The sequence below is a fragment of the Salvelinus namaycush genome, chromosome 21 (genome assembly GCF_016432855.1).
Source record: "Salvelinus namaycush isolate Seneca chromosome 21, SaNama_1.0, whole genome shotgun sequence".
In the NCBI taxonomy this organism is placed as follows: domain Eukaryota; kingdom Metazoa; phylum Chordata; class Actinopteri; order Salmoniformes; family Salmonidae; genus Salvelinus; species Salvelinus namaycush.
This window is the reverse complement of record NC_052327.1, coordinates 33,278,113-33,303,315: the sequence shown is the minus strand read 5'-3', so window position 1 is coordinate 33,303,315 and position 25,203 is coordinate 33,278,113. Positions and strand designations below refer to the sequence as shown.

At 43.4% G+C, this 25,203-nt stretch overlaps 1 protein-coding gene across 1 annotated transcript in view; it reads left to right on the top strand.

The window, feature by feature from the left end:
* tead1a (TEA domain family member 1a) overlaps positions 1-25,203 on the top strand; it is an 85,157-nt gene that overhangs the window by 50,982 nt on the left and 8,972 nt on the right. Inside the window, exons 2-8 of the mRNA XM_039018153.1 lie at positions 442-506; positions 1,319-1,381; positions 8,240-8,365; positions 8,460-8,506; positions 8,670-8,731; positions 15,203-15,318; positions 22,115-22,288. Of these exons, the coding sequence (XP_038874081.1) occupies positions 442-506; positions 1,319-1,381; positions 8,240-8,365; positions 8,460-8,506; positions 8,670-8,731; positions 15,203-15,318; positions 22,115-22,288 (653 nt within the window). The remainder of the gene's footprint in view (positions 1-441; positions 507-1,318; positions 1,382-8,239; positions 8,366-8,459; positions 8,507-8,669; positions 8,732-15,202; positions 15,319-22,114; positions 22,289-25,203) is intronic.

The window sequence follows — 25,203 nt, the reverse complement described above, 5'->3', positions numbered from 1 at the left end:
CAAGTCCTGCTGAGCATGTTTGCAAGCTGGTGAAAAGAATGAATTATTCAGCAGTAAGCATGCTTACAGCTGGCCGTTTTGCGGCCTTTGATCTGGGGATTGGGCGTCTGCATGAATGCCCATATTGTCATGTTATGTGTACACGATTGAGAGTAGGGAGGCCCCAGCATGGGCGGCGGGAGATTACAGTGCGGGCCTGCTGGGAGTAGGGTCACACCACTAAATCCCCCAGATGCTGTTTGTTCGGCCGAGGTCACATGTTGTCCGCCTGTCCGTGTGGCCTTAACACAATGGTCCCCTCCAAGTGAACGAGGGTTAGGGTTAGTCTCCCCCACCAGGCCCCCTCCACATATACCCACCTGTCTAGAGTGGACACAAAAGTCAGGGGGCCACTACCTACACACCCAGACTGCTGTCTTAGTGCTTTGTTTCTTCCCTCAGGTCGCAATGAATTGATAGCAAGATACATCAAACTAAGAACGGGAAAGACAAGGACAAGAAAGCAGGTAAGAGGACTGCCTTTCCCATATGAGTTTTCACTTTTTGTGGGGGAGAGTGGGGGAGAGTGGTATGGACGTGGCCAATGGCGTGGTCTCCGAACTCAAAATATCAGAGTCCCTCGTCTTGGCCACAGAGACAAAATGTTGCCATTTTAAAACTAATTTCCTGCAATTCTACACATTTCAGTTTACACTGAAAATGTTTTACCCACCCTAGTTTTTCTTTCTCTCTCTCTCTCTCTCTCTCTCTCTCTCTCTCTCCATATATATATATAATTAGTATTACTTAAAACATTTATCACATTTTCTGGCGTGGCGGCAATGATTTAGCAATGGCTGCACGCCGCTGCTAAATGAATATAGGGGAAACACTGACTCAGATATGCTGTGCACTGTGTAATGAAACCTGAACCACTCACTGTCCAATCCCTGAAGTACTCACTCACTGTCCAATCCCTGATGTACATACTCACTCACTGTCCAATCCCTGAGGTTTTCTGTGCAGCCCTTAGAGGGTGCTGGAATGCAGGTCATCTGACACCACAGGCTGAACTCAGACACTTTGAGCTGTGTGGCTATGCATAGAATCAAAACAGGTCTCCTATTGAAGAATGATTTTGCATGATGCATAGCACTTGATGTCAAAAGACCACAGGTGTTTTTTCACTGTTGAATCTTAGCCAGAGAGAAAGGTGGAGGGATACAGGGCGCTGGCAGCAGTTGTCAAGGGAGGAGTGTGTGCCCCCAGTGGCGGGGTTAGGCCCGCTTTCTTTTCATCTCCATGGTAACAGTCTGTTCCCTTGTCTCCCTCCCAACAGGTCTCCAGTCACATTCAGGTTCTTGCCAGACGGAAATCTCGGGAGTTTCACACCAAGCTAAAGGTAAGAGCTACTGCACTGTTTGTGTAGCTTCCTGTTTCTGTTGCCATGGTGACAGGTGGGATGCATCTAAGATTCCTCACATCTGATATTCCTGTTTAGCATTCGATGGGCTAGTCCCAGACTTCCCCGTGTTCTGCTCTGTTTCTTATTGCTTCCTGTAACTAACAAAATAATAGCGGAACTGAACTGTCTTTGCAATGTAATAGTTCTTCACTCTTTGTCACTCATCAAGGATTTAATTGTTTGTTCAGTTTCATAATATTTCATTAAACAGTGTTGTACAATGCAAATCTCTTCCGTCAACTTGCAAGAAAATACTGAAATATATATATTTTTAGATATATAAATATTGATCCCGAAAATAGATTGCACAATATTCTCAGTGCATGATGTTAAGACGGCAAGCTACTGACAGCAAATTCAGGCAGCGTACTGCCAAGACGTGTTCGCTGTTGATTGTACAGTAGATGAGCTAGCAGTCAGCCAGAAGTTATGACCTTATTATCGTTTAACACTGAAGCTGTTCGTGCAGGTTCGGCTTGCAGGCCGGCTTGCATGGCCTATGTTTGCAAGGTCATGCTTTATATACCACTGTCAATACCTCCCATTTAATCTCTAACTATCTGAACATTATCATCATCCTATGTTGTAATACAGACACTAGTTAGTCTTGTCCAAATAGCGAAGTATACAGGTGATAAGTGGCCTGTAAGAGTAAAACCACTCTCATCTCTTTGCATTCAGGTCACATGTATGGTAAGTACCACCCTCAATATACTGTACTGTTGCCTGTGCTTCAGGCCCGTCTGTATGATGTGAAGGTGTCCCTGCTCTTAGATCCATAGTGTTCTGCTGCGGAAGGCCTATGTACTGTGTAATGTATGTCCTATGTGTATCTATCACCAGCAGCTACTGCTTATGCTCCATCTCAGTGCATCATCATTGCCAGCATGCTCATCTTCTCCCAAGGCTTCTTTCATTCAAATGGCAGTGAAGCAATCCATTAACCCACGCTTACACAAATACATACAGTACAGGTCAAAAGTTTGGACACACTTACTCATTCCAGGGTTTTTCTTTATTTTGACTATTTTCTACATTGTAGAATAATAGTGAATATATCAAAACTATGAAATAACACATTTTGGAATCATGTTGTAACCAAAAAAGTGTAAAACAAGATTCTTCAAAGTAGCCACCTTTTCCCTTGATGACAGCTTTGCACTCTCTTGGCATTCTCTCAACCAGTTTCATGAGGTAGTCACCTGGATTGCATTTCAATTAACAGGTGTGCCTTGTTAAAAGTTTATTTGTAGAATAATGCATAATGCATTTGAGCAGTTGTGTTGTGACAAGGTAGGGGTGGTATACAGAAGATAGCCCTATTTGGTAAAAGAGTCCATATAAAAGTCCATATTATGGCAAAAACAGCTCAAATAAGCAAAGAGAAATAACAATCCATCATTACTTTAAGACATGATGGTCAGTCAGTACGGAACATTTCAAGAACTTTGAAAGTTTCTTCAATCGTAGTCACAAAAACCATCAAGCACTATGATGAAACTGGCTCTCATGAGGACCGCCACAGGAAAGGAAGACCCAGAGGTACCTCTGCTGCAGAGGATAAGTTCATTAGAGTTAACTACACCTCAGATTGCAGCCCAAATAAATGCTTCAGAGTTCAAGTAACAGACACATCTCAACATCAGCTGTTCAGAGGAGACTGTGTGAATCAGGCCTTCATGGTCGAATTGCTGCAAAGAAACCACTACTAAAGGACACCAATAATAAAAAGAGACTTGCTTGGGCCAAGAAACATGAGCAATGGACAACAGACTGGTGGAAATCTGTCCTTTGGTCTGATGAGTCCAAATTTGAGATTTTTGATTACATCTGCCATGTCTTTGTGAGACGCAGAGTAGGTGAACGGATGATCTCTGCATGTGTGGTTCCCACTGTGAAGCATGGAGGAGGAGGTGTGATGGTGTGGGGGTGCTTTTCTGGTGACACTGTTTGTGATTTATTTAGAATTCAAGGCACTCTTAACCAGCATGGCTACCACAACATTCTGCAGTGATATGCCATCCCATCTGGTTTGCGCTTAGTGGGACTATCATTTGTTTTTCAACGGGACAATGACCGTAAACACACCTCCAGGCTGTTTAACTTCTTATGGCTGCAATCCCGGTAACGGGATGATATGACAACAGCCAGTGAAAGTGCAAGGCGCCAAATTCAAAACAACAGAAATCTCATAATTAAAATTCCGCAGACATACATGTGTCTTTTACCATTTTAAAGGTAATCTTGTTGTTAATCCCACCAAAGTGTCCGATTTCAAATAGGCTTTTCAGCGAAAGCACTACAAACGATTATGTTAGGTCACACCAAACCACAATAAGCACAGCCATTTTTCCAGCGAAAGATAGCAGTCACAAAAAGGACAAATAGAGATAAAATGAATCACTAACCTTTGATGATCTTCATCAGATGACACTCATAGGACTTAATGTTACACAATACATGTATGTTTTGTTTGATAAAGTTCATATTTATATAAAAAAATCTGAGTTTACATTGGCACGTTACATTCACTAGTTCCAAAAACATCCAGAGATAGTGCATAGCCACATCGTTTCAACAGAAATACTCATCATAAATGTAGATGATAATACAAGTTATACACATGGAATTATAGATATACCTCTCCTTAACTTCATATGGCTGCAATCCCGGTAAGGGGATCGATATGACAACAGCCAGTGAAAGTGCAGGGCGCCAAATTCAAACAACAGAAATCTCATAATTAAAATTCCTCAAACATACATGTGTCTTATACCATTTTAAATGTAATCTTGTTGTTAATCCCACCAAAGTGTCCGATTTCAAATCGGCTTTTCAGCAAAAGCACCACAAACGATTATGTTAGGTCACCACCAGCTGAAAGAAAAATTCAGCCATTTTTCCAGCCAAAGAGAGGAGCCACAAATAGCACAAATAAAGATAAAATGAATCACTAACCTTTGATGATCTTCATCAGATGACACTCATAGGACTTAATGTTACACAATACATGCATGTTTTGTTTGATAAAGTTCATATTTATATAAAAAAAATCTGAGTTTACATTGGCGCGTTACATTCACTAGTTCCAAAAACATCCAGTGATAGTGCATAGCCACATCGTTTTAACAGAAATACTCATCATAAATGTAGATGATAATACAAGTTATACACATGGAATTATAGATATACCTCTCCTTAATGCAACCGCTGTGTCAGATTTTAAAAAAACTTTACGGAAAAAGCAAACCATGCAATAATCTGAGACGGAGCTCAGAACAATAGTCAAATTAGCCGCCATGTTGGAGTCAACAGAAACCAGAAATTACATGATAAATATTCCCTTACCTTTGATGATCTTCATCAGAATGCACTCCCAGGAATCCCAGGTCCACAATAAATGCTTGATTTGTTCGATAATGTCCGTTATTTATGTCCAATTAGCTACTTTGGTTAGCGCGTTTGGTAAACAATTCCAAAGTCACAAAGCGTGTTCACTAAAACGTGACGAAATGTCCAAAAGTTCCGTAACAGTCAGTAGAAACATGTCAAACGATGTATTGAATCAATCTTTAGAATGTTGTTAAGATATATCTTGAATAACGTTCCAACCGGAGAATTACATTGACTTCAGATGAGCGATAGAACGGAGCTGCCTCTCATGTGAGCGCGCGTGGTCAAAGAATGTTCACCTCATGGCAGTGGTGACTCATTCCTGTCTCCTTCGGCCCCCCTTCACAGTATAGTCATCAGACAAAGTTCTACAGACTGTTGACATCTAGTGGAAGCCGTAGGAAGTGAATACTCATTCATATCTCGCTGTGATTTCAATGGGATCTTGGTTGAAACTCGACCAGCCTCAGAATTTCCACTTCCTGTTTGGGTTTTTTCTCAGGTTTTTGCCTGCCATATGAGTTCTGTTATACTCACAGATATAATTCAAACAGTTTTAGAAACTTCAGAGTGTTTTCTATCCAATACTACTAATAATATGCATATATTAGTAACTGGGACTGAGGAGCAGGCCGTTTACTTTGGGCAACTTTCATCCAAGCTACTCAATACTGCCCCTGCAGCCATAAGAAGTTAAGGGCTATTTGGCCAAGGAGAGTGATGGAGTGCTGCATCACATGACCTGGCCTCCACAATCACCTGACCTCAGAGTAAAGGACCACAGAGTGAAGGAAAAGCATCCATCAAGTGCTCAGCATATGTGGGAACTCCTTCAAGATTGTTGGAAAAGCATTCCTCATGAAGCTGGTTGAGAGAATGCCAAGAGTGTGCAAAGCTGTCATCAAAGGGTGGCTAGTTTGAAGAATCTAAAATCTATTTTGATTTGTTTAACACTTTCTCGGTTACTACCTGATTCCATATGTGTTATTTCATTGGTTTGATGTCTTCACTATTATTCTACAATGTAGAAAATAGTAAAAATAAAGAAAAACCCTTGAATGAGTAGGTACAGTTGAAGTCGGAAGTTCACATACACCTTAGCCAAATACATTTGAACTCAGTTTTTCACAATTCCTGACATTTAATACAAGTAAAAATTCCCTGTCTTGGGTCAGTTAGGATCACCAATTTACTTTAAAAATGTGAAATGTCAGAATAGTAGAGAGAATGATATATTTCAGCTTTTATTTCTTTCATCACATTCCCAGTGGGTCATACACTCAATTAGCATTTTTGGTAGCATTGCCTTTAAATTGTTTAACTTGGATCAAACGTTTCGGGTAGCCTTCCACAAGCTTTCCACAGTAAGTTGGGTGAATTTTGGCCTATTCCTCCTAACAGAGCTGGTGTAACTGAATCAGGTTTGTAAGCCTCCTTGCTCGCACACACTTTTTCAGTTCTCCCCACAAATGTTCTATGGGATTGAGGTCAGGGCTTTGTGATAGCCAGTCTAATACCTTGACTTTGTTGTCCTTAAGCCATTTTGCCACAACTTTGGAAGTATGCTTGCGGTCATAGTCCATTTGAAAGAACCATTTGCGACCAAGCTTTAACTTCCTGACTGATGTCTTGAGATGTTGCTTCAATATAGCCACATAATTTTCCTGCCTCATGATGCCATCTATTTTGTGAAGTGCACCAGTCCCTCCTGCAGCAAAGCACCCCCACAACATGATGCTGCCACCCCCATGCTTCACAGTTGGGATGTTGTTCTTCGGCTTGCAAGCCTCCCCCTTTTTCCTCCAACCATAACGGTGGTCATTATGGCCAAACAGTTCTATTTTTATTTAATCAGACCAGAGGACATTTCTCCAAAAAGTAAGATCTTTGTCCCTATGTGCAGTTGCAAACCATAGTCTGTTTTTTTTATGGCGGTTTTGGAGCAGTGGCTTCTTCCTTGCTAAGCGGCCTTTCAGGTTATGTCGATATAGGACTTGTTTTACTGTGGATATAGATACTTTTGTACCTGTTTCCTAAAGCATCTTCACAAGGTCCTTTGCTGTTGTTCGGGGATTGATTTGCACCTTTCACACCAAAGTATGTTCATCTCTAGGAGACAGAACGCGTGTCCTTCCTGAGCGGTATGCCGGCTGTGTAGTCCTATGGTGTTTATACTTGCGTACTATTGTTTGTACAGATGAACGTGGTACCTTCAGGCATTTGGAAATTGCTCCCAAGGATGAACCAGACTTGTGGAGGTCTACAATTTTCTTCTGAGGTCTTGGCTGATTTCTTTTGATTTTCCCATGATGTCAAGCAAAGAGGCACTGAGTTTGAAGGTAGGCCTTGAAATACATCCACAGGTAAACCTCCAATTGACTCAAATGATGTCAATTAGCCTATCAGAAGCCATGACATCATTGGAATCTTCCAAGCTGTTTAAAGGCACAGTCAACCTATTGTATGTAAACTTCTGACCCACTGGAATTGTGATACAGTGAATTATAAGTGAAATAATCTGTCTGTAAACAATTGTTGGAAAAATTACTTGTGTCATGCACAAAGTAGATGTCTTAACTGACTTGCCAAACTATAGTTTGTTAACAAGAAACAAGAAATTTGTGTAGTGGTTGAAAAACGAGTTTTAATGACTCCAACCTAAGTGTATGTAAACTTCCGACTTCAACTGTATGTCCAAACCTTTTACTGATACTGTATGTTTTTCATAAATTTAATTAAAATGTCCGACTTATAAAATGTTCACAGATGCCACTTCTCTACAGAGAACTCAAGCACCGGAGTGCTTTCTTTCCAATGTTCAGCATACACTAGAATCTTGCCCTGATGTCCTTGGTTGTGGGATTCTTTCAATCACTTAGGGCTGGATTCAATCTGTATCCGCGTTATAGCTCGATTGAAATTTAAAGGCAATGTTGCAACGTTCTTGGAGACTGCAGTAAACGCTGCCAATGTCAGCTCAATCAGAAATTACCTTTGAATTTTAACTTGGATCTTCCGCAATACAGATTAAATCCAGCCCTTAGTTGCGCCACTTGTGACAATCTGTTTGGGTAATGTACTGTTTTTTCATACAAGACAAGCTCTGTCCTTAGAAGAAAAACTCATTTAAATGGTTAGGTATTCAATTCAAGACTCAATAACAACACAATGGTTGTTCTGTGTTTTTATTCACCAGTCTCAGAGAAAAATGAAAAGCAATAGAATTCTGTACTCTTAAAGGCACATATTTTCCAGGCAAATAGGCGGCCTTGTGTGTGTGTGTGTGTGTGTGTGTGTGTGTGAGGTTGTCTATTAATGTGTGTGGGTGTGTGTGTTTGTTTGGTTGTTGTTGCTTGTTCTTTGTCCCACCACTCTGAGTCATTGTGTTGTGTTCTGCTGAAGGACCAGAGTGTGAAAGACAAGGCACTGCAGAGTATGGCCTCCATGTCCTCGGCTCAGATTGTCTCTGCCACTGCCATCCACAACAAGCTGGGCCTCCCAAGACCCACCTTCCCTGGGGCGACAGGGGTAAGACACCCCTCACTAAACCCACATATTTCGTAACAATTGACTTGATGTGCATTGTGCTGTCCTGATTGTCCATTCATTTACTCTTCCCTAGTTTTGGCAGGGTATGATATCCACTGGCCAGCCTGGATCCTCACAAGAGTAAGTCGTCCTAATGTGTCTGTCTTGTTATTGACGATATAAGATGATGAAGTAATAACTTAACTCATTTGTTAGCTCGATTTCATAACTTATCTACCTAGTTCATTTTTTGTATTATTACAATAACCAGGTCAACTTCCTAATTCTGTCTTTTTATCTTCAGCATTAAGCCATTTTCCCAGCAGGCCTACCCCAGCCAGACAGCTGTAACGACTACCATCTCACGTGAGGGTGCCCTTTTACCCTATCCATCCTATTTCTATCAGCTCATTTCACTTTATCTGAGGCCAACGCTCAAACAAAACTCCAATGGCACCTATTACCAGGCCATTAATACTGTTACATGGCTAATGCTACTAGTGATATAGCTAATGGGTATCATGTTAGTGAGTGTATTTAACCAGGTAGGCCAGTTGAGAACAAGTTCTCATTTACAACTGTGACCTGGCCAAGATAAAGCAAAGCAGTGCGACAAAAAACAACAACACAGAGTTACACATGGAATAAACAAACGTACAGTCAATAACACAATATAAATATCTATATACAGTGTGTGCAAATGGAGTAAGGAGGTAAGGCAATAAATAGGCCAATAGTAGCGAAGTAATTACGATTTAGCAAATTAACACTGGAGTGATAGATGTGCAGATGATGATGTGCAAATAGAAAAACTGGTTTGCAAAAGAGCAAAAAAGTTAATAAAAACAATATGGGGATGAGGTAGGTAGTTGGATGGGCTGTGTACAGCTGCAGCGATCGGAATGCTGCTCAGATAGCTGATGCTTAAAGTTAGTGAGGGAGATATAAGTCTCCAACTTCAGCGATTTTTGCAATTCGTTCCAGTCATTGGCAGCAGAGAACTGGAAGCAAACGCGGCCAAAGAGGTGTTGGCTTTGGGGATGACCAGTGAGATTTACCTGCTGGAGCACGTGCTACGGGTAGGTGTTGTTATGGTGACCAGTGAGCTGAGATAAGGCGGAGCTTTACCTAGCAAAGACGTATAGAAGACCCGGAGCCAGTGGGTCTGGCGATGAATATGTAGCGAGGGCCAGCCGACGAGAGCATACAGGTCGCAGTGGTGGGTGGTATATGGAGTTTTGGTGACAAAACGGATGGCACTGTGATAGACAGTTTGCTGAGTAGAGTGTTGGAGGCTATTTTGTAATTGACATCGCCAAAGTCGAGGATCGGTAGGATAGTCAGTTTTACGAGGGTATGTTTGGCAGCGTGAGTGAAGGAGGCTTTGTTCCGAAATAGGAAGCCGATTCTATATTTCATTTTGAATTGGAGATGCTTAATATGATCCTGGAAGGAGAGTTTACAGTCTAGCCAGACACCTAGGTATTTGTAGTTGTCCACATATTCTAAGTCAGAACCGTCCAGAATAGTGATGCTACTCGGGCGGGCGGGTGCGGGCAGCGATCGGTTGAAGAGCATGCATTTACTTTTACTAGCGTTTAAGAGCAGTTGGAGGCTAGGGAAGGAGTGTTGTACGGCGTTGAAGCTCGTTTGGAGGTTTGTTAACACAGTGTCCAAAGAAGGGCCAGATGTATACAGAATGGTGTCGTCTGCTTAGAGGTGGATCAAAGAATCATCCGCAGCAAGAGCGACATGATTGATATATACAGAGAAAAGAGTCGGCCCGAGAATTGAACCCTGAGGCACCCCCATAGAGACTGCCAGAGGTCCGAACAACAAGCCCTCCGATTTGACACACTGAACTCTATCTGAGAAGAAGTTGGTGAACCAGGCGAGGCAGTCATTTGAGAAACCAAGGCTGTTGAGTCTGCCGATAAGAATACTGTGATTGACAGTATGCCATTAATACAGGTAACGAGTGGAGGACAGAGGAGCCTCTTAAAGAAGAAGTTACAGGTCTGTGAGAGCCAGAAATCTTGCTTGTTTGTAGGTGACCAAATACTTATTTTCCACCATAATTTGCAAATAAATTCATAAAAAATCCTACAATGTGATTTTCTGGATAATTTTTTCTCATTTTGTCTGTCATAGTTGAAATGTACCTATGATGAAAATTACAGGCCTCTCTCATCTTTTTAAGTGGGAGAACTTGCACAATTGGTGGCTGACTAAATACTTTTTTGCCCCACTGTATTTGTTAACTTGGATATAGGGCTGTAACAGTTTGGGTCTAGAGTGTCTCCCCCCTTTGAAGAGGGGGATGACCGCGGCAGCTTTCCAATCTTTAGGAATCTCGGACGATACGAAAGAGAGGTTGAACAGACTAGTTATAGGGGTTGCAACAATGGCTGCGGATATTTTTAGAAAGAGAGGGTCCAGATTGTCTAGCCCAGCTGATTTATAGGGGTCCAGGTTTTGCAGCTCTTTCAGAACATCTGCTATCTGGATTTGGGTGAAGGAGAAGCTGGGGAGGCTTGGGCAAGTAGCTGCGGGGGGTGTGGTGCTGTTGGCCGGGGTTGGGGTAGCCAGGAGGAAAGCATGGCCAGCCATAGAGAAATGCTTGTTGAAATTCTCGATTATCGTGGATTTATCGGTGGTGACAGTGTTTCCTAGCCTCACTGCAGTGGGCAGCTGGAAGGAGGTGCTCTTATTCTCCATGGACATTACAGTGTCCCAGAACTCTTTGGAGTTAGAGCTACAGGATGCAAATTTCTGTTTGAAAAATGCTAGCCTTTGCTTTCCCAACTGACTGTGTGTATTGGTTCCTGATTTTCCTGAAAAGTTGCATATCGCGGGGACTATTCGATGCTAGTGCAGTACGGCACAGGATGTTTTTGTGCTGGTCGAGGGCAGTTAGGTCTGGAGTGAACCAAGGGCTATATCTGTTCTTAGTTCTACATTTTTTGAAAGGGGCATGCTTATTTAAGATGGTGAGGAAATTACTTTTAAAGAACATCCAGGCATCTTCTACTGACGGGATGAGGTCAATATCCTTCCAGGATACCCGGGCCAGGTCGATTAGAAAGGCCTGCTTGCAGAAGTGTTTTTAGGGAGTGTTTGACAGTGAAGGGGTGGTCGCTTGAACGCGGACCCATAACGGATGCAGGCAATGAGGCAGTGATCGCTGAGATCCTGATTGAAAACAGCAGAGGTGTATTTGGAGAGCAAGTTGGTCAGGATAATATCTATGAGGGTGCCCATGTTTACGGATTTAGGGTTGTACCTGGTGGGTTCCTTGATAATTTGTGTGAGTTTGAGGGCTTCTAGCTTAGATTGTAGGACGGCCGGGGTGTTAACTTCTTATGGCTGCAGCCCGGTGTCGGTACACTTATGACAACAGCCAGCTCAAAGTGCAGGGCGCGAAATTCAAAAGATATTTTTTTTAAATATTTAACTTTCACACATTAACAAGTCCAATACAGCATATGAAAGGTACACATCTTGTGAATCCAGCCAACATGTCCGATTTTTAAAATGTTTTACAGCGAAAACACCACGTATATTTATGTTAGCTCACCACCAAATACAAAAAAGGACAGACATTTTTCACAGCACAGGTAGCATGCACAAAGCCAACCTAACTAACCAAGAACCAACCAAACTAACCAACAAACAACTTCATCAGATGACAGTCTTATAACATGTTATTCAATAAATCTATGTTTTGTTCGAAAAATTTGCATATTTCAGGTATAAATCATAGTTTACATTGCAGCTACAATCAGAAATTGCACCGAAAGCAGCCAGAATAATTACAGACACCAACGTCAAATACCTAATTACTCATCATAAAACATTTCTGAAAAATACATAGTGTACAGCAAATGAAAGACAGGCATCTTGTGATTCCAGCCAATATTTCCGATTTATTAAGTGTTTTACAGCGAAAACACAATATAGCGTTATATTAGCTTACCACAATAGCCAGAAACACAAGCCCTTCCCCAGCAGTACAAGTTAGCGATCGTGACAAACCAGTAAAAGATATATAATTTTTGACTAACCTTGATATTCTTCATCAGATGACAGTCCTATAACATCAGGTGATACATACACTTATGTTTTGTTCGAAAATGTGCATATTTAGAGCTGAAATCAGTGGTTACACATTGTGCTAACATAGCTACTATTTCCCACAACGTCCGGATATTTTTCTGACACTTTTTCTGACACACATATTCTGACCAAATAGCTATTCATAAACATAACTAAAAAATACATGTTGTATAGGAAATGATAGATCCATTAGTTCTTAATGAAATCGCAGTGTTAGAATTCTAAAAAATAACTTCATTACGACATCCAGCTTCGGTATAGCTAGAGTACCCAAAAGTTGGGCGCCGACGACTAATTCACATGTACGACAGATATATGAAATAGCATCATAAAATGTTTCTTACTTTTGCTGATCTTTCATCAGAATGTTGGACAAGGGGTCCTTTGTCGGGAACAATCGTTGTTTGGATTTAGAATGGCCACTTTCCCTCTCGATTTAGCAAGCACACTAGCCAAGTGGCACGAATCTCTCCATCGTCAACAAAGTCAGAGAACGGAACACGGCAAAACTCCCGAAAAAAATTCAATAATCTGATTAAACTATATTGAAAAAACATACTTTACGATGATATGGTCACATGTATCAAATAAAATCAAAGCCGGAGATAGTAGTCGCCTATAACGGCAGCTAAACAGAAGGCAAATCCAGGTACCTCCTCGCGCTCTCCAGAAAACCGGAAATGGGGGACACGTCATACAAAGAGCTTGTATTCCACTTCAGACCAAGATAAACACTCAATTTCTTCTCTCACCGCCTCTTGACATCCAGGGGAAGGTCTATGAAGTGCATGTATACTAATACGTATCATGCCCATTTATAGGCAGGAAGTAGAACAGAGCCTCGATTTCAGACTTTCCACTTCCTGGTCAGGAAGTTTGTGCCAAATGAGTTCTGTTTGACTCACAGATATAATTCAAACGGTTTTAGAAACTAGAGAGTGTTTCCTATCCAATAGTAATAATAATATGCATATTGTACGAGCAAGAATTGAGTACGAGGCCGTTTGAAATGGGCACCTTTTATCTGGCTACTCAATACTGCCCCTGCAGCCCAAACAGGTTAAGCATATCCCAGTTTAGGTCACCTAACAGAACGAACTCTGACGATAGATGGGAGGCAATCAATTCACATATGGTGTCCAGGGCAGAGCTGGGAGCTGAGGGGGGTCTATAACAAGCGGCAATAGATTGCAAGTCCTCCCCGTTTGGCAGTTCTATCTTGACGGGGGATGGAAATCTCCTAATTTTTGGTGGTCTTCCTAAGCCAGGATTCAGACACGGCAAGGACATCAGTGTTGGCAGAGTGTGCTAAAGCAGTGAGTAAAACAAAATTATGTTAACATGCATGAAACCAAGGCTTTTACAGTTACAGAAGTCAACAAATGAGAGCGCCTGGGGATACACAGGGCCTGGGTTAACCTCTACTTCACCCGAGGAACAGAGGAGGAGTAGGATGAGGGTACGGCTAAAGGCTATCAAAACTGGTCGTCTGGTGCGTTGGGGGCAGAGAATTAAAGGAGCAGATTTCTGGGCGTGGTAGAATAGATTCAGGGAATAATGTACATACAAGAGTATGGTAGGGTGCGGGTACAGTGGAGGTAAACCTAGGCACTGATTGACGATAAGAGAGATTGCATGTCTGGAGGCACTAGTTATGCTAGGTGAGGTCACCGCATGTGTGGGAGGTGGGACAAAAGAGGTATCTGAGGCATGTTGACTGGGGCTAGGGGCTCCGCAGTAAAATAAAACAATGATAACTACCCTAAACAACAGTATACAAGGCATATTGACATTAGAGAGAGACATAAAGCGAGGCATAAAGCAATCACAGGTGTTGATTGGGAGAGCTAGCTAAGACAACAACAGCTAAACAGCTAAGACAACAACAACAGGTAAAATGGCGATGAATGGGCAGAGAGGGTCAGTTAACTACACACAGGGCCTGAGTTCGAGGCTGGGGCCGACAGATAAACAAAATAAACAAAAATGGAGTACCGTGATTAATGAACAGTCCAGCAGGCATCAGTTATGTAGCCAGGTGATCATAGGGTCCAGTGAACAGCAATAGATGAAACAGGGAAGCCGTTAGGTAGTCGTTACTACGCTAGCAAGCGGGGGACACGGCGTTCATAAAGTTAGCAGGTCGGGGCTAGCAGAAGCGTCTTCACCGACGTCCAACAAAGGCCGGTTGAGGGCACATCGGACGGAATTACTATGGCAGCTTCGGGGCTGGGACACTCAGTAGCAGCTAGCTGCGATGATCTGGAGTAATGGTCCAGAGCTTACGGCAGGAATCTGGTGATGTAGTGGAGAAAAGCAGTCTGATATGCTCAGGATTGATATCGCGCTATGCAGACTGGTGGGTATTATCCAGGCAAAAAGTGGCTAGTGTCTGAGCTAAGGGTAAAGGCCGCTAGCAGTGGCTAACAATGACTAAATAGCTAGTAGCTAATTAGCTGGTTAGCATCTGATGGAGGTTCTAGCTATAAGGTCTAAAAATAGCAGATCCGTATCACATTGGGTGAGGCGGGTTGCCGGAAGGTATATTTAATTTAAAAATGGAAAAAGAGATTTATTATATTGAAATATATACAAAAAAATGTTGTTGTTTTTTTACACAGGACAATGACAAAACAGGTCTGCACTGCTACGCCATCTTGGATTGCCTAGTGTCAGTAAACGGTGGATAGTGAGGTGACAGTGTTGTGTGTAATCCCCCAGCGTACGAGCCCCCCACGGCTACAGCCCCGGCCTGGCAGGGACGCTCCATCGGGACCACCAAACTCAGACTGGTGGAGTTCTCTGCCTTCCTGGAGCAGCAGAGAGACCCTGACACTGTGAGTACCTGCCCTACTGTCTTCCTTCCCACACACAGTAAAACACACCTGGGTAAACCAGTACTTGTTTCTCAGACAGCATCCCAAACCAGACCAAAGCAGGCCAAACTAGTGCCGTTTCCTGAGGTCAACCGTACTTCCTCAAACTGGTGTATGTCTTCACACACTCTCACAGACAAAAAAGGTAAAACAAGCAAAGCAGAATCCCTCCAAATACCAAAGTGACTCTGGAACATACAGGTAAGGGCCAAAATAAAGGAAACACCAATATAAAGTATCTTAATAGGGTGTTGGGCCACCACGAGCCAGAAAGCTTCACTGTGCCTTGGCATAGAGTCTACAAGTGTCTGAAACACTTTTGGAGGGATGCGACACCATTCTTCCACAATAATTTCCATCATTGATGGTGGTGGAAAACGTTGTCTCAGGCGCCGCACCAGAATCTCCCATAAGTGTTCACACACACCTTTTAAACCCCTTTTGCTCCTTTGAGACCCCTCTTTCAAAATAACAGATCTCTTCTAGCCATGGTAGCCAAAATAATGGGCAACTGTGCATTTTTATACAAGACCCTAACCTAAGCATGATAGGATGTTAAATGCTTAATTAACTCAGGAACCACACCTGTATGGAAGCAGCTGCTTACAATATACTTTGTATCCCTCATTTACTCAAGTGTTTCCTTTATTTTGGCAGTTACCTGTATATCCAGTTTGTCATTTTGTCACTATCTGTTAGCTATTGCATTTTTACTTGTGTTTTATAACAGCTGACATTTATCTTGGGTTAGTGAGCTATCCTAGACCAGTGTTTATACTGCTACAGTGCCTTCGGACAGTATTCAGACCCCTTGACCTTTTCCACATTTCTTACGTTACAGCCTTATTCTAAAATGGATTAAAAACAATTTTTAAATCCTGAGCAATCTATAAACAATACCCCATAATGACGAAGCGAAAACCAAATTTATTTAAAATAAAAAACAGAAATTGAGCTCAGGTGCATCCTGTTTCCATTGATCATCCTTGATGTTTCTACAACTTGATTGGAGTCCACCTGTGGTAAATTCAATTGATTGGACATGATTTGGAAAGACACACACCTGTCTATATAAGGTCCCACAGTAGACAGTGCATGTCAGAGCAAAAACAATGTCATGAGATCGAAGGAATTGTCCGTAGAGCTCAGAGACAGGATTGTGACGAGGCACAGATCTGGGGAAGGGTACCAAAACATTTCTGCAGCATTGAAGATCCCCAAGAACACAGTGGCCTCCATCATTTTGGTTTGGAACCACCAAGACTCTTCCTAGAGCCGGCCGCCCAGCCAAACTGAGCAATCGGAGGAGAAGGATCTTGGTCAGGGAGGTAACCAAGAACCCGATGGTCACTCTGACAGAGCTACTCTGTGGAGATGGGAGAACCTTCCAGAAGGGCAACCATCTCTGCAGCACTCCACCAATCAGGCCTTTATGGTAGAGTGGCCATATGGAAGCCACTCCTCAGTAAAAGGCACATGACAGCCCGTATGGAGTTTGCCAAAAGGCACCTAAAGACTCTCAGACCATGAGAAACAAGATTCTCTGGTCTGATGAATCCAAGATTGAACTCTTTGGCCTGAATTCCAAGCGTCATGTCTGGAAGAAACCTGTCACTATCCCTACGGTGAAGCATGGTGGTGGCAGCATCATGCTGTGGGGATGTTTTTCAGCGGCAGGGACTGGGAGATTAGTCAGGTTCGAGGGCAAGATGAATGGAGTAAAGTACAGAGTTTCTTGATGAAGACCTGCTCCAGACCTCAGACTGGGGTGAAGGTTCAGCTTCCAACAGGACAATGACCCTAAGCACACAGCCAAGACAACACAGGAGTGACTTTGGGATAAGTCTCTGAATGTCCATGAGTGGCCCAGCCAGAGCACGGACTTGAACCCGATCGAACATCTCTGGAGAGACCTGACAATCGCTGTGCAAAGACGCACCCCATCCAACCTGACAGAGCTTGAGAGGATCTGCAGAGAAGAATGGGAGAAACTCCCCAAATACAAGTGTAAAGTCATACGCAAGAAGACTCGAAGCGTAAGGGGCTGTAACGTAACAAAATGTGGAAAAAGTCAAGGGGTCTGAATACTTTCCAAAGGCACTGTATGTCTGGGCAATGTTACAATGAAGTAAAATCATTTCGATATATTTTTTTAATTTAACCTTTATTTTATCAGGGAGTCATCCTGAGACCAAGGTCTCTTTTACAAATGAGCCCTGAATTACATCAATTACAGAAAATACACATCAAAATGAAAATACAAAATGCAAGCGGAAAGAAAAACAAAGACCATCAGTAAAAATGTTATCATTCTGAATTGGCCTAGAGGCAACAAAACATCAAACATTGTTCAACAAATAAGTTGCAAAAAAAACTAAGCTGATTTAGGGCTGACCTTAATTAGTCGATTGGTTGATTGTTTGTTCGTTAGGCTGTTGGTCAACCAAGATTGTTTTAGTCGAGCAGTAACAAATATATATACACACCGGGCCTCCCACTCCTCTTTCTATTCTGGTTAGAGCCAGTTTGCGCTGTTCTGTGAAGGGAGTAGTACACAGCTTTGAACGAGATCTTCAGTTTCTTGGCAATTTCTCGCATGGAATAGCCTTCATTTCTCAGAACAAGAATAGACTGAAAATGATAAACTTGGATTAGCTAACACAGTGGAACACAGGAGTAATGGTTGCTGATAATGGGCTTCTTTACGCCTATGTAGATATTCCATAAGAAATCAGCCATTTCCTTGGGGGCCTCCCGGGTGGCGCAGTGGTCCAAGGTGCTGCATTGCAGTGCAAGCTGTGCCACTAGAGATTCTGGGTTTGAGTCCAGGCTCTGTCACAACCGGCCGTGACCGGGAGACCCATGGGGCGGCGCACAATTGGCCCAGCGTCGTCCGGGTTAGGGGAGGGTTTGGCCAGCAGGGATATCCTTGTCTCATCGCGCACTAGCGACTCCTGTGTGCATTGCACGCTGACACGGTCGCCAGGTGTACGGTGTTTCCTCCGACACATTAGTGCAGCTGGCTTCCGGGTTGGATGGGAATTGTGTCAAGAAGCAGTGCGGCTTGGTTGGGTTGTGTTTCGGAGCTCTCGACCTTCGCCTCTCCCGAGTCCGTACGGGAGTTGCAGCGATGAGACAAGACTGTAACTACTACCAATTGGATTCCACGAAAAATTGGGGAGAAAAAAAGGGTGAAAATACTTATTTTTTTATAAATAAAAAAATCACCCATTTCCAGCTACAATAGTCATTTACAACAATGTCAACACTGTATTTCTGATCAATTTGATGTTATTTTAATGGACAAACGTTTTTATTTAAAAAACAAGGGCATTTCTAAGTGACCCCAAAACAAAAATCCAGAAAATCACATTGTATGATTTTTAAGTAATTAATTTGCATTTTATTGCATGACATAAGTATTTGATCACCTACCAACCAGTAAGAATTCCGTCTCTCACAGACCTGTTAGTTTTTCTTTAAGAAGCCCTCCTGTTCTCCACTCATTACCTGTATTAACTGCACCTGCTTGAACTTGTTACCTGTATAAAAGACACCTGTCCACACACTCAATCAAACAGACTCCAACCTCTCCACAATGGCCAAGACCAGAGAGCTGTGTAAGGACATCAGGGATAAAATTGTAGACCTGCACAAGGCTTGGATGGGCTACAGGACAATAGGCAAGCAGCTTGGTGAGAAGGCAACAACTGTTGGCGCAATTATTAGAAAATGGAAGAAGTTCAAGATGACGGTCAATCACCCTCGGTCTGGGGCTCCATGCAAGATCTCACCTCGTGGGGCATCAATGATCATGAGGAAGGTGAGGGATCAGCCCAGAACTACACGGCAGGACCTGGTCAATGACCTGAAGAGAGCTGGGACCACAGTCTCAAAGAAAACCATTAGTAACACACTACGCCGTCATGGATTAAAATCCTGCAGCGCACGCAAGGTCCCCCTGCTCAAGCCAGCCATGTCCAGGCCCGTCTGAAGTTTGCCAATGACCATCTGGATGATCCAGAGGAGGAATGGGAGAAGGTCATGTGGTCTGATGGGACAAAAAATAGAGCTTTTTGGTCTAAACTCCACTCGCCGTGTTTGGAGGAAGAAGAAGGATGAGTACAACCCTAAGAACACCATCCCAACCATGAAGCATGGAGGTGGAAACAACATTCTTTGGGGATGCTTTTCTGCAAAGGGGACAGGACGACTGCACCGTATTGAGGGGAGGATGGATGGGGCCATGTATCGCGAAATCTTGGCCAACAACCTCCTTCCCTCAGTAAGAGCATTGAAGATGGGTCGTGGCTGGGTCTTCCAGCATGACAACGACCCGAAACACACAGCCAGGGCAACTAAGGAGTGGCTCCGTAAGAAGCATCTTAAGGTCCTGGAGTGTGTTACGTTCCCCAGTTTCTGTGTTGTATTTGAGTGTGTGTGTTTCAGGAGATAGATTCCTGAAAACTCCCCAAGCAGCTGATTGGTCGACCCCAGGCTAATTGATGATTGGAGAGCTGACCCCGCCCCCTCGTCAAGAAGCAGCTGACTCTAATCACCATTGCCACCTGAAGATATAAAGCCAGTGTTCTGTTCAGAAGATCATGAGAAAGAGATTAGAGAGAGAGGAGATTGAATATTTTGGAGAAAAGGTTAGAGGGAGATTGAAGATCATGAGAAATGATTGGAGGTTAGAGGGAGATTGAATGTTTTGGAGAAATCATTAGAAAGAGTTCTGTGTTTGTTGCTTTGTCAAAGCTTCTTTAGTGGCCTGAGTTAGTTTACTCAGTTTTGTTGTAAAGTGTTTGTGAAATTGTTAATAATTATTCTGTTTCATTTGTTCCCAGGGGGGAAGGGGAAGGCACTTTGGGAGTGCTTAGGCAAGAGGCCCGCTGGCATACATATACCCGTAGTATATTCAATGTCTAGGCACACTAGGTAAGACCTGGGCGGACCACCCCCTGTATTTTGGTTAGGGCACCAGGTGGTGCTAAGATAGGTAAGTTAAGTGGGTAGGCAGGTTAGATAGGAGAGGGGGAGCTTTGATATTTACTTTCTTTCCTTTGGTTCCGTCCAGCCCCTTTTCCCCATATTACCGTGTAGGAAATAAATCCTAGTAACGGTAAATTCTGCCTTTGTCGTCCTTTCTCGCACCTACGGTCCATACCTCTTTCGCTTCACGGAGAGTTGAGTTGCAGCAGGGAGTTGCGTTCCCTCTTTATAGAGGCGTGCGTAACAGAGTGGCCTAGCCAGTCTCCAGACCTGAACCCAATAGAAAATCTTTGGAGGGAGCTGAAAGTCCGTATTGCCCAGCGACAGCCCCGAAACCTGAAGGATCTGGAGAAGGTCTCCAAAATCCCTGCTGCAGTGTGTGCAAACCTGGTCAAGAACTACAGGAAACGTATGATCTCTGTAATTGCAAACAAAGGTTTCTGTACCAAATATTAAGTTCTGCTTTTCTGATGTATCAAATACTTATGTCATGCAATAAAATGCTAATTAATTACTTCATATCATATTGTATATGTGATTTTCTGGATTTTTGTTTTAGATTCCGTCTCTCACAGTTGAAGTGTACCTATGATAAAAAATTACAGACCTCTACATGCTTTGTAAGTAGGAAAACCTGCAAAATCGGCAGTGTATCAAATACTTGTTCTCCCCACTGTATATATATTTGCGCCCATCTCAGTGAACTAATCCATTGTGGAGGCCTAGAGTAAAAGCTGGACGGATGCTCCATATAGAGGGTGTGATGCAATTGCGGAGCCTCCAGAGGCATGCAGAGGCCAAATTTTGAGCCCTGTACCACATAGTCATGCACCTCCCAAACAATGCGGAGGAGTCTGTATAGCGCCGCATTAACATAATTGGTTGAAGGTAGGTGGGGGCGGTACATCTTGTATAAACACAAACTCACTTCCTTGACAACAGCTATGCACTGCTCCGTGAAGCGCAAGAAGATTTGGATAGAATTTTGATTAACCACATGACAATGATTTTGAGAAACTGTTTCACGAAACTGGCACGCAGATTGGTAGAAATGGTAAGATAAATTGGCATTCCACATGAGAAAGGTTGCTGACTCCTCGTATAGCCTATTACCGGCAACTTCAGGAGAGTAATGGCAGAATCTGCGAAAGCCAGCAGGAGCAGAAGGAGAATAATTGGGTCAGGTTTTTCTTCTGGTTATCTAGATCTCTGGCACCCGCTTAAGGCATCAAACCGTAAGCTTGAAGCATCAATGCACATAGTTGATTTCATTAAAACACATAGGGTGTGTCTATATATGGGAGAAAAAAAACACGTTTAAAAATGGAGCAATCGATTGGTCAAAAGAACAGACAACTTTTGGTCGACCAAAAGTCGGTAATAGGCTATGCGAACCAAAGGAATTTCCAGGGTTTGCCATCCCTGAGACTGGGTGTGGTAACTCGAATGTCTAAAGTTTAGTAATGATGTTAGGACTTTTTGTAAAAGGGCTTCAAAGATATATTAATAATTTTTTATGACAACACAATACTAGTGACCTTGTCAAGAGGTTAAGATTTTTTAGAGCCGGCTTCCCAGATGTAGATTAACTCTAGTCCTGGACTAAAAATCATTCTCAATGGAGATCATCTATTGAAAAAAAAATTCGTCCAGGACCAGGCTTAATCTGTGTCTGGGGAACCAACTCTTAGGATAATGAAGAAGTACTAAAATAATGCTAATAGAAGTAATCTATATAAACCGGCTGTTTTCTTTCTCTCATCAGTACAACAAACACCTGTTTGTGAGCATTGGACAGACCAACTACTTGTACAGCGATGCCCTACTGGAGGCTGTGGACATCCGTCAGATCTACGACAAGTTCCCAGAGAAGAAGGGAGGACTGAAGGACCTCTTTGGAAAGGGCCCTCACAACTCCTTCTTCCTGGTCAAGTTCTGGGTGAGTCTCAAGGCACAAGGTCATTAACTGTGAATGGTTGTAAAAGTTGCATTGTCCAGTGTGCTGCTCTATAACGTGTCTTGAATAAAATCCAGGCCGTTATTGTCCACACAATTTGGCTTCACAATACACACATGATTGACATCTAAACAAACAACATTAATGATACATAAACTCAGCAAAAAAAGAAACGTCCTCTCACTGTCAACTGCGTTTATTTTCAGCAAACTTAACATGTGTAAATACACTGCTCAAAAAAATAAAGGGAACACTTAAACAACACAATGTAACTCCAAGTCAATCACACTTCTGTGAAATCAAACTGTCCACTTAGGAAGCAACACTGATTGACAATAAATTTCACATGCTGTTGTGCAAATGGAATAGACAACAGGTGTAAATTATAGGCTATTAGCAAGACACCCCCAATAAAGGAGTGGTTCTGCAGGTGGTGATCACAGACCACTTCTCAGTTCCTATGCTTCCTGGCTGATGTTTTGGTCACTTTTGAATGCTGGCGGTGCTTTCACTCTAGTGGTAGCATGAGACGGAGTCTACAACCCACACAAGTGGCTCAGGTAGTGCAGCTCATCCAGGATGGCACATCAATGCGAGCTGTGGCAAGAAGGTTTGCTGTGTCTGTCAGCGTAGTGTCCAGAGCATGGAGGCGCTACCAGGAGACAGGCCAGTACATCAGGAGACGTGGAGGAGGCCGTAGGAGGGCAACAACCCAGCAGCAGGACCGCTACCTCCGCCTTTGTGCAAGGAGGAGCAGGAGTAGCACTGCCAGCGCCCTGCAAAATGACCTCCAGCAGGCCACAAATGTGCATGTGTCTGCTCAAACGGTCAGAAACAGACTCCATGAGGGTGGTATGAGGGCCCGACGTCCACAGGTGGGGGTTGTGCTTACAGCCCAACACCGTGCAGAATGTTTGGCATTTGCCAGATAACACCAAGATTGGCAAATTCGCCACTGGCGCCCTGTGCTCTTCACAGATGAAAGCAGGTTTACACTGAGCACGTGACAGACGTGACAGAGTCTGGAGACGCCGTGGAGAACGTTCTCCTGCCTGCAACATCCTCCAGCATGACCGATTTGGTGGTGGGTCAGTCATGGTGTGGGGTGGCATTTCTTTGTGGGGCCGCACAGCCCTCCATGTGCTCGCCAGAGGTAGCCTGACTGCCATTAGGTACCGAGATGAGATCCTCAGACCCCTTGTGAGACCATATGCTGGTGCGGTTGGCCCTGGGTTCCTCCTAATGCAAGACAATGCTAGACCTCATGTGGCTGGAGTGTGTCAGCAGTTCCTGCAAGAGGAAGGCATTGATGCTATGGACTGGCCCGCCCGTTCCCCAGACCTGAATCCAATTGAGCACATCTGGGACATCATGTCTCGCTCCATCCACCAACGCCACGTTGCACCACAGACTGTCCAGGAGTTGGCGGATGCTTTAGTCCAGATCTGGGAGGAGATCCCTCAGGAGACCATCCGCCACCTCATCAGGAGCATGCCCAGGCGTTGTAGGGAGGTCATACAGGCACGTGGAGGCCACACACACTACTGAGCCTCATTTTGACTTGTTTTAAGGACATTACATCAAAGTTGGATCAGCCTGTAGTGTGGTTTTCCACTTTAATTTTGAGTGTGACTCCAAATCCAGACCTCCATGGGTTGATAAATTTGATTTCCATTGATAATTTTTGTGTGATTTTGTTGTCAGCACATTCAACTATGTAAAGAAAAAAGTATTTAATAAGAATATTTCATTCATTCAGATCTAGGATGTGTTATTTTAGTGTTCCCTTTATTTTTTTGAGCAGTGTATTTATATGAACATAACAAGATTCAACAACTGAGACATGAACTGAACAAGTTCCACAGACATGTGACTAACAGAAATGGAATAATGTGTCCCTGAACAAAGGGGGGTCAAAATCAAAAGTAACAGTCAGTATCTGTTGTGGCCACCAGCTGCAGGTAGCCTAGTGGTAGGTAGCCTAGTGGTTAGAGTGTTGGGCCAATAACTGAAAGGTTGCTAGATCGAATCCCCTATCTGACAAGGTAAAAATATGTCGTTCTGCCCCTGAACAAGGCAGTTAACCCACTGTTCCTAGTCCGTCATTGTAAATAAGAATTTGTTCTTAACTGCCTTGCCAAGTTAAATAAAGGTTCAATTTAAAAAAGAAAAAGTACTGCAGTGCATCTCCTCCTTATGGACTGCACCAGATGTGTCAGTTCTTGCTGTGAGATGTTACCCCACTCTTCCACCAAGGCACCTGCAAGTTCCCGGACATTTCTGTGGGGAATGGCCCTAGCCCTCACCCTCCGATCCAACAGGTCCCAGACGTGCTCAATGGGATTGAGATCCAGGCTCTTCGCTGGTCATGGCAGAACACTGACATTCCTGTCTTGCAGGAAATCACGCACAGAGCAAGCAGTATGGCTGGTGGCATTGTCATGCTAGAGGGTCATGTCAGGATGAGCCTGCAGGAAGGGTACCACATGAGGGAGGAGGATGTCTTCCCTGTAACGCACAGTGTTGATATTGCCTGCAATGACAACAAACTCAGTCCAATGATGCTGTGACACACCGCCCCAGACCATGACGGACCCTCCACCTCCAAATCGATCCTGCTCCAGAGTACAGGCCTAGGTGTAATGCTCATGTAATGTTTTCCAATGCCTCGCAAAGGTCACATATTGATATATGGGTATAAAAAAAGCAGACACTGAATATCCCGGTGAAGTTATTAATTACACTTTGGATGGTGTATCAATGCACCCAGTCACTACAAAGATACAGATGTCCTTCCTAACTCAGGTGCCGGAGACGAAGGAAACCGCTCAGGGATTTCACCACGAGGCCAATGGTGACTTTAAAACAGTTACAGAGTTTAATGGCTGTGATAGGAG